This window comes from Salmo trutta, chromosome 37 (assembly GCF_901001165.1).
Source record: "Salmo trutta chromosome 37, fSalTru1.1, whole genome shotgun sequence".
Taxonomy (NCBI): Eukaryota; Metazoa; Chordata; class Actinopteri; order Salmoniformes; family Salmonidae; genus Salmo; species Salmo trutta.
In genome coordinates this window covers 26,690,340-26,700,721 of record NC_042993.1, presented here as the reverse complement: position 1 = coordinate 26,700,721, position 10,382 = coordinate 26,690,340, and the positions used below count along the sequence as shown (strand labels likewise).

The following is a 10,382-nucleotide window of genomic DNA, read 5'->3' as shown; positions in this document are numbered from 1 at the left end:
AATATGGGCCCTAAACTTCTCCCAATCCTATCTTTTCCCTAGTTCGACAGTTGGTTGTACAGAAATCGTAACCTGGCAACTGACAGCCACACTGTACCTTGGTACCTTTGTTCAATATCCCACCAGCCGACACTTTATTGTTTGAGACATCTAATATATATGGATACAGGAGGACACACTGTATTTCTTTCTGAGACCTTTGGCTTGTTTGCATAAACCACATCATGGGTTGACATGGCAGTAAGGGAGATTACTCTGTGTTTGGCCAGGACCTCATGACAAGGAATAACACTGCTGGAGCCTTTCTGTGAGACAGCAGTGAAACTTCTTGTTATTCACACTGGCACTCAACTACACTAATCAATAATGTTTGTAAAATTAAAGAATATTCATAGAAAAAGCACTTGATATGTGACTTCCCCTCAACTTCCCCTGCGTACAAACGTTACTGAAGCTCATGTTTGCTGAAGTACTTTTTGACAGAAATGATGGCTCAACCAATTCAGTACTACAGTAGTTACCTTTTAATGAAAACATCAAATTCACAATCATATTAGTTATAAAAGTGACCCATATAAAAAAAAATATCAGTATTATACTGTACATATATGTTGAATATGTGATTACACATCACACCTGACAGTTTTAACAGTTTATTAGCCTATTATTATATCAAAGTGTAGTAAACGCATAGGTATTTTCACTTAGATACTAAGTGCCCTGTTTGGTGTTAGTAGCTCACCAGAGTACCATAACCACCACACCCTCGTAGAGAATTACCCAACACTTTTGTCTCCTGTACTGTAATTTCATCACCTCAAAAGAGCAGCAAACAATGACAGGACGTTATTGAGGTCACATACTTTGAAGACAAAACACACGACAAAGTTATTTGACACATTTCTCAGGTAACTCATGCTGCCATTTTATGTATTTCTGACAATAATATTTTAGAAATGTATACATCACCTTCAATGCTAATATGAATTTCAATTGTTGCTATACATTTTTTTTCCAGCATTGTGATGGATATAATGTGGAACACAATAACACAGATAATATGACAAACAAGAAACAATAAATTAAAGAGACAAAAGTACAGATATGGTTAAATTAAAGCTTTGTGCCTATGACATTATGACATAAGAGGGCTGGCTGTTTACTACCTTTATGCCACCCAGCTTGAATCCTGGATGTAAATTGAATTTCTTCAAATGAAACAGAAACTTCACAGTTATGGTTTAAATTAACATGTTAGCGTACATTAAGATGTGTCTATGTACGCACACATATATTGGTAGAACTAGCCTATTGCTGGAAATGTTGTAAAATATGCAAATGAAAGAGAGCATCACAATCAAATGTACAAAATCTATTTTACAGCACTTGATCCTACATCCTACATTTGTAATAATGTAAAAAAAAGGGCCAAAATTATAGCTTTGATTCAGTAGGACTCCATTGAGGGGGCCATGTGTGCTGGATACTGGAGTAGAACCCTGCTCTTGTTTCTGAATCACAAGCTCCATGGCAGGCAGGAGAGGGACCGTGAAAGCCCCACTCTGCACCGCCACCAAAACCCCTCTCTCTGCTCCTTCCATCTTCTCCCTGCACTTTGTGAAGGCTCGCTGAGACGGAACTTGTCTCTGATGTACATTGGGGACCCAAACAGAGCGAAGAACAGGCACAGAGGCTCTTAAGATTATTTTAGGGAACTAAAAAACAAAAACCAATCATCCTAGAATTTGTACCACCCAACCTCCCAGAAAGAATTCACTGCCTCTTTCATCTCCTCCTTCCTCTTCCTCCTGATCAATCCAAGCCTGTTGTGGAGCATATGAGGAAATCACAAAGTTATCCTCTGCTGTTAGCCCTTGAGGGGCAAGGGGTACCCAGTGTTGTTTGTAACCAGGCAAGAATGTCATTGATGAGGTCTCGCAGTCTGCAAGGTTGATGGGAGGTATGGAGTGAGATGGTGAGTCATTGGAGTTATTGAAACACATTGGAGAGATTGGGGTGTATATTGTTCTCTCCTCTCTCCCTGTACCAGGGTCCAACCACTCTGTCTCCCCCGTGGTGACCAGATCAGACAATAGTGATGCCCCTTGCCCAGTGTTGTCTAGGTCCCACAAAAGGGGCTGCCCCTCAGCGTCGGTAGGCAGTGCCATGCTGGCCATGGCACTCTGTGTCTCTGGCTGGAGCAACAGAGTGGGCAACTGCAGTTGGCCATCAATACACCGCAATGTGGGCAGTACTAGGGGGTGGCCTGTTGAGTTCCTGTCTCCAACACACCGGTTCGGCTCAGGTGGTGCTCCACGCGAAAACAAAACTGGGACACCTTGAAAACAACTGGGTTTGTGGACACTGGATTCAGATGACCATGGAGAGTTGATGTTGTTTTCGCTGTTTGCGTGACGATGGCATTCTTCCTTCACACCTTCATTGGCCACCTGCACTACGACCATGCTATAGTTGGTGGAGGACTGGGTGCTGTTGTTGGAGTGCTCTGGGGGTGGACCCTGCTGGCCCATGTAGGTGTCACAGTGCCTGGGCTGGGCAATGGAGGAGGGTCCGTCCTGGGGGGAATAGGACCCAGACCCACTGCTGGTGAACTTTGACCCCATCTGGAGTTTACCAGTCTTCAGGTCACCGTAGGAGAACCCCACAGGGTAATGATACGGCTTGGCAGTGGAGATAGTGATGGCTTCTGGAGGGTACCACAATGGAGGTGGGACGTTGCTTGTGGTCAGTTTCTGTGTAGAAGAGAAAGAGGATTTAGTTTATGTAACTTACTAAAACACCTCTATGACCCCCTCTCCATCCCACCAAACCCTTGGAATCATTGAGTGGTTACAATGTATGTCAAACCACAATTAACTTGTTCAATTATAATTCTGAACAACTTTCATGGCAAGAATGAAATGAGCTCAGCTGAAACAACACTGCTGTAATCTTTTGTAATTGCTTTCAGTTCTTGGCATGAAATGCAAATTACAGTGATACAACTGATTAAACGGGTATGATTTCTCAGCATATCAGAGGAAATGGAATAAAACAGATACAACTCTGGGAAGATTGGTAAATGCAGCCATTTAAAGAGAAAATGAATGATGATAAAGTTAAATCATTTCCTCATAAATCAGTGCATCTGTAAATTGCAAAGATATAACATTTTATTGTAACTGCTGTTACACATTGTGCCCTGTTCTAAGTTAGGTGTTGCTGTAGAAAAGAGCTGAATGATTTGCGTGTTTGTGGCTGAGATTAAACTCAGGTTGGGTTGCATCCTGTTGAGGTCTCTCATACACGTGTTACTCTAAGTTTCGCCTGGAGGCCTGTATTTTCAGTAACAGGAACTGCCACTCCTTCATGTATGGGGAAATATCCAATCAACATTTCTTACCAAGGCGTCTGGCATGTTACTCTTCTTTCTCACGTAGTGACGACACACCACCACCGGTAGCAGGAGGGAACCAAGTAGCAGACACCCTAAGAGGAGGAACCAGGGGAACAGCAGCCAGGTGTCACCTAGATGGGGGAAGACTGTTTCTGTTACACCTCAGTAGTGGCAATACAGCTGCCTCACTCTCAGAGCCTATTGGAAACAGGCCAATAGGTTGTAAATTGCCAGCGCTATAGAGCAAGCTTTGGGAGTGTCCGTGAGGTCAGTCAGTACAGTAGTTTCAAGGATGCATAAATAAGAGGCTCCATTCAGTCTTGTCTCCAGGAAGTGAGCCTTTATACAATCTTTGAAAAGGCAGCCGGAATACCCTTAACATTGTGAAACTACGGTCAATGCATTTACAGTATGCCTTTAAGTTCTTTATGGTAACAGTATGGCTACTCAAATCATTCACAGATGATTCATTCAACAAAACTAGCAAAGCAAAAAGGAAAGGCATACTAGCCTGGTCTCATAGACTAGACGTAACATAGTAAATGTAAATCTGGGACACTCAAATGAGTATGATATGTTACGTTTGGTATGGTTACAAAAGACAGATGGTTACTTAAAGCAAAACCGAAAGTTGGGTGGTTACTCGGGGTGGATGGGTTGATTTATAACCAAAGGATGAGAGTTCAAATCTCATCACAAAAAAAATGTAGAATTTTAACTAATTAGCAACTTCTCAACTATTTACTACTTTTTAGCTACTACTTAGCATGTTAGCTAACCCTTCCCCTTCCCCTAACCCTAACCTTAAACCTTTTAGCTAAACATTCTCCTAACCATAACCCTTTAACCTAACTCCTAAACTTAACCCTAACCCTAACCCCTAGCCTAGCTAACGGTAGCCAGCTAAGCTAACATTAGCCACCTAGCTAGTTCATAACATTATTGTACATTTTTCTAATTCAGAACATATAATACAAATTGCAATTCGTAACATATCATATGACATGGGTGATGGACAACCACAAATGAATACATACAATACGAAACGTAACATATCTTTCTAAATGCAGCATCTCGGATTTACATACAAAATAATACGAAACGCTCTGCGACTAGCTTGTGCATACATGCAGAGCCTTGAAGGACAGCAGATGACCTCACCTGGTAATGCCACACAGAATGTATGGCTCTCACTGGCATTTCGGTACTTTTCTCTAGTCGGGATGTACACCACATAGCCACAGTACTCTACGTTACTGTTCTTTAGATTGTTAAGGACAAACTCTCCAGTTGTGTTTTTGTGGACCTGTGAAAAAAGAGCCAGCAGTCAGAACCTGTTTTGTGTATCTAATATGTGCGTGTGTTGGTGGGTGTGTGTGTGTCTGCATGCATATGTGTGAGCAGTACGTGTGGGGGGGGGTATCACCTGTGCTGCCCAGCTAGGACGAGTGATGTTGAGGATATAGAAGGTTGGAGGGTCATGGTAGGAAAAGCTGGTACTGTTGAAAATCTCCTCGATGGAAGTCTTATTATCCGGTCCCAGCGGTAGGGTGACAGTCACTTTTAAAGATGATGTTGTGAGGTTCACAGACACATTGGGTGGCCCAAGGACAGCTGACGTGTACAAGACAAATAAAGGCTGAGAATAAGACTAAGGACAATAACGAATTAGTGACAATCTGAAGAAAACAGGATAAACCCATTGAGTACGGGCCAAATGCTAACTGGACAAATTGGTGGATAACATAAGCTTTCATGGAAACATACATTGATGTCATTAGAGAATATGAACAGACAGTTGGAGCAATCTGTATGTATCACAACTAAGGATTCTGCCCTCTGAGCCAACACATACTCCAAAAACATCCCAATCTAGAAGAAGTAGGATAAAGAGAGGAAATTGCTTACTGTCTCTCAGAGGTTTAAACAGTGCTGTATGGCCTAGCGAGTGACTGTTGGCGAAAACCTGAGCACAGTATGAATTTTGATAGATGTATGGTGTCTCTGCAGTGAGGTCACAAGAAAGAGTTGTGATGTTCTGGCACGCCATATTCAGCTTGTATGGCTCTCCGTATCTATAATGAACACAAAAAGCATGCTCAAACATAAAACACACTATGTAAGGAACCCTTAGCCAAAATTGAATGTTGCACTTTGTAAAAATATTGAGTAACCCTTTACTTGATGCCTGCAGGTACAATGCTTTTTAACTTGTTATAAGCATGTATGAGCCTTTATCATGACATATCACATGTTGTAAATGTATTGCCTTTCAGGGTGTGCAGAGTTCTGAAATAGGTGTGTTATTTAACCCCTTACTTCCTCATATAAAAATAACTAAAGGATAGTGTGTCAAACAGGGAACCGATATTCCACGGGGATGATCAGGGCCGATCTTTTTCTGAACTGATTTGATGGTGGCGCTATGAGGCATTGAATAAGGACATGCAAGCAATTCCAGGTGACGATGCGATTGGCGTGGCACTTGGCATTTGTCCGTCAAACCGTGTCATGAGCAATTAGATGAGCTGACGTTTCCACTTTGTAACAAGATCTCAAAGAGGCAGTAAGACAAAGTGATTGAAACGAAAACATTGGCCTCACATAGCCACAGGTGAACTGAGTACCGTTTGTAAAGTTAAATGGTACATTTTTACAGGCAATTCTTTTCACAGATTTATCCCTGTGGTGTACAGAGAAACAGAGAGAGGCCTGTGGTAATGCACAGACCAGAGCCTGTCTGCTAAGGCTTGCCCCAGCCAGCGGAGCTCAACCTGCAGCATGGAGTACAGTAGCACCACGGTTTCAAGGCTGATGGCAAAGAGCAACCCACCATATCCAAAACAATGGGGACAACAATGGGGACAACGATGCTGAAAAGGAGCATGGTACCGTCTTTCAGCACACAGCTTTAAAATGTTGTTGACATATCGCCCTATGTCACCCTAGCCTAGGCACATAAATATGTTGTTGGGTTGAAAGGTGAAAAGGTGACCACTGTATTCCTGTCTCTTACCTTTTGTAATGGACACTGTAAAAGACCCCTTCATCTGGGCTGTCGACCTTGTTCCAGTGGAGCACAGTGTTGAAATTCCTAGAGATGAAGTATGGCTTCCCTTCACCAATGGCGGAACAACCTATAGATAAAGAGAACGACGGTGGGGAAAGTTAACTTGAGACTGTCCATTTACGAATAGCCTTCGTAGTATAACGTCTCGCTAGTCAGTACCCAAAAAGCATTGCTCTATTATTCAACATTGTCACGACCTATGTGACATGCTCACGACAACAGCCTCTGTCAAAGGATCTGCCTCCCTCGAGATACACTTGCTCCATTTTCACTCATAGCAGCTGTGGGCCAAACTCAAACAGGGCTTACGTAAGCTGGGCTTTGTTTCTTTGGCAGCAGGAACTAAAATGTGTAATTGTTCCAGGGCTATAGAGGAGGGAATATAAGCAGCTGGACATGTGGAAGCAAGCCAATTGTTTGATTTGAGTGAGAATAGGATGAAACAAAAGCCACAGTTTGAGTCTGTAGGGCCCATCCACAAAGGGATGTTTAATAAAAAAAATACCGTGTCCATTATAGGACAGCCTTAATTCCTCAAGAGGTTTGTGCCAGTCTTATCAGGACTGTATAATAAGATAGAAACTGTAGTGGAAGAATAGAAGGTGATAATTGCGACTAGCGACTTGCAGGCGCTGAGGCCCAGCGTGATGACATGAATCATGATTTATGACATAGTTTGGATGGCTGACCATTTGCGGGCCTATCACAGGGTTTAAACACACCTCATATGCGGACTTCTCTGGGGAGGGACGTTCCCACAGAACCCTGCGAGTACGGAGACGATTGGCGGCGTGAAGACAGATGAATCGACTCATTTAATGTTGTTGTGAGTTAAATTGTCATGTTTGAATCGTTTCAAGAGTTCATAAAGAGCAATGGATTTTGATATGTTTTATTGTGCTGTGAGTGCTATGGATTTATTGCTACAGGGAAAATGCGTCATTCTGTTAATCGGACAGCTGATAGGTCAACGAGGGAGCAGCACAGTGGCGCTCTGCTATATTCTAAATTGAGTTGATTAGATTAGAATCTGGGTGTGTTTTCCTGTCTTTTGTTTTTACTAGCCAAGTGCAAAGAAATCCAGGTTGAGTGTGTGTGCATGCTTGAATTTGGTTAAAGGAGAGTACATTTGTTGACATTTTGAGAACTCTTAGAGATCATTCTGAATTGAAGACAAGCGTGACCACGTTAAGTCTTAGCCTATTGGTGATAGTAATTTACGCTGATTAGTCTGTAATGTATCACGGATGTCACGTTCACTGCAATTGTTTGAGTGTTAATTATGTCATGACTAGGACATTCTGCTAGTTGAATTGAGTAAATGCGTTCCTCCTACAGAGTAATTCTTTGATTGACTATGCTCTTATAATTTAGCAGGTCTATTGGTAGTTGTTATATACACAAAACCCATAGCGTACGCCTGGGTACCACCTTGACATCCCTGACCCTGCTTGCTTCAGTAAGTGAATGCTAGTACATTGGTCGCCAGGATGAGCTATTTGTATCTAGTCTCTTAATAATTGAATAACGGTGCAAGTTAGACATGTTCATTATAGTCATACTGACAGGTGATTCAAGGCTCGCTACCTTCACTCTATCCTCTAGAGACGTACAGGACCCGTCGCATTTATTCACACAATGTTGGGGTCAGATTGATAAACGTAGTTTATTGTTATGCTCAACATCATTCCTACATAACGGTTGGATAATTTCCATCCAGCTACATAACGGTTGGATAATTTCCATCCAGCTACATAACGGGTGGGATTTTCACTACACTACAATATAGATAAACTAGGAACAATTTATATTTAATTAACCTTTCCTTTTTTTTTATGTAATTTACGTTTGCAGAACCACTTACGTCACAGTGCATCTGGTCATGTCTCGTGCTGATTACAGGTTACGCAATTCACCAGAAAATGATACGCAGTCTCGACTCCCTTCACCATCAGCATTTTGATGTGCTCTATAATAATGTAGTCGATATAACAGACCACTCAAATGAACTTGCCCTGGGGATTCATTTTCCATTGATCGCTATAATTTAGTCCACAAAGGGTTCACTGCTCTTTGTCCACCAGGACCTTGATTAGAACTGTGGGGAAATCTCCAGAGACTCACGTCATCTAATTCATTACGACTACATATTAAAACAAAGACTACCGGTATCGTGATGCGTCCCAAATGGGCCCCCTATTGCCTATATGGCGCAGTGCTTTTGTCCAGAGCACCAGTGCACTATTTAGGAAATAGGGTGGCATTTGGGACACAGACTAGGTTTATACCTACATAGAGTGCGCTCATCCAAATCAAACAGGAGATCAGTAGTGTGCCGTTAAACTCACCATAGCAGTACAGGAGAAGCACCACGACCTTCCTAGGCCACAGATCCATTGGGCTTGAGGAGTCAGAAGAGTGAGATTAAAATCCCGTTCTCACGGTCTGTACTCCTTTGTCCTGATTTCCTCAGGGAGCACCCACCATGTGATGTGTAGAAAATACAACTCCAGTCAACAACAACAAAAACAGGAATGGTCCAGGTCCAAAATCAATGAAGACACAAGGAGAGACCAAATCCCAATCCTCCGGGTATCGGAGAGCAGATCTGGGATGCGTAGGATATCCTATCCACGACCTGAACCATCTCTGACCAGTTTAGGGAAAGGAGCACCCATCCCCAGGTGTGCTGCAGGTGAACTTTGGAACCGTCTTATCAACTTTGTTCCTGTTTTTTTCTCCCTATGCTAAACCTCCCTCCCACAAAGTCTCTACTATTGTGTTGGCTGTCCTCTCTCTCTCTCTCTTCCTCTCTCTCTCTCTCTTTCTATTTCTCTCTCGCTCCCCTGTTCTTGTCTTTCAGGTTTTATCTGAAAATAGATCCTAAATAATTACAAAGGAGATTGAACGCGCAATCTGTCAACACATCTCACCGCTACATGGGAATAAATTGTATAACCTGTTTTCAGTTTCGCCAGTATTTTATTGCTGTGTTTAATGGTTTTCAAACAATGGTATGTTACATAGCTAGTTATTCAATGGCACACCTTTCTGTGCACAACCAAGGTGTGTACAGAACATGAATTATTGTATCGGAATGAATGAAGGAGACTCCAAGAAATATTGCTTCAATGGATCTTTGTATGATAATTATGGAAATCTGATTTTCTAATGGAAGTCATTTTGTTGCCCACAGGAGTCTATACTTTGTCCCTGCTATCCACCACCATATCACATAGACTTTGTTTTAATATGGTAATAACATGGACCATCAAGCTATTTGATTCTCAATCCAGAGGGTATAATACACAATGAATTATGCGTCTATTATCTATTGTATACACTGGTGTGAAGAGTTGGTGAGCAGTTTACAATAGGAGGACGTGTCACGCCCTGATCTGTTTCACCTGTCTTCGTGATTGTCTCCACCCACCTCCAGGTGCCACCCGTTTTCCCCATTAGTCCCTGGGTTTGTCTTGTCTTGTCTTGTCAACCAGCGTGGTTTTCCGTGTTCCTGCTTTTTCTTATCTCACTTTTGCTAGTCCTCCCGGTTTTGACCCTTGCCTGCCTTGACTCTGAACCCTTCTGCCTGACCATACTGCCTGCCCTGACCTCGAACCTGCCTGCCACTCTGTACCTCCTGGACTCTGACCTTGTAATGATCTTTTGCCTGTCCACGACCATTCTCTTGCCTGCCCCTTGGATTATAATAAATATCAGAGACTTGAACCATCGGCCTCCTGTGTCTGTATCTGGGTCTCGCCCTGTGCCCTTATAGGAAGTAAGAAACAGGAAGAAAAACCTGCTACAGAGGTCAAGGTGTGCAAAACATACATTATCTAATGCTGCGATTATTCCATATATTTATTAGTCTAAGATGGGAACAGCAAAGCTTTGTTGATTAAATCATATATG

At 42.4% G+C, this 10,382-nt stretch overlaps 1 protein-coding gene across 1 annotated transcript; it reads right to left on the bottom strand.

Moving 5' to 3' along the window:
- Positions 1-511: 511 nt before the first annotated feature.
- On the bottom strand, positions 512-8,941 carry LOC115177124 (uncharacterized). Its single transcript, XM_029737664.1, has 7 exons — positions 8,816-8,941; positions 6,414-6,534; positions 5,306-5,472; positions 4,824-5,011; positions 4,559-4,703; positions 3,404-3,528; positions 512-2,753 (listed from the first exon to the last, which is right to left on the bottom strand). The coding sequence occupies exons 1-7, from the start codon at positions 8,862-8,864 to the stop codon at positions 1,734-1,736; spliced, it is 1,815 nt and encodes a 604-aa protein (XP_029593524.1). The 5' UTR covers positions 8,865-8,941; the 3' UTR covers positions 512-1,733.
- Between the last annotated feature and the right edge of the window lie 1,441 nt (positions 8,942-10,382).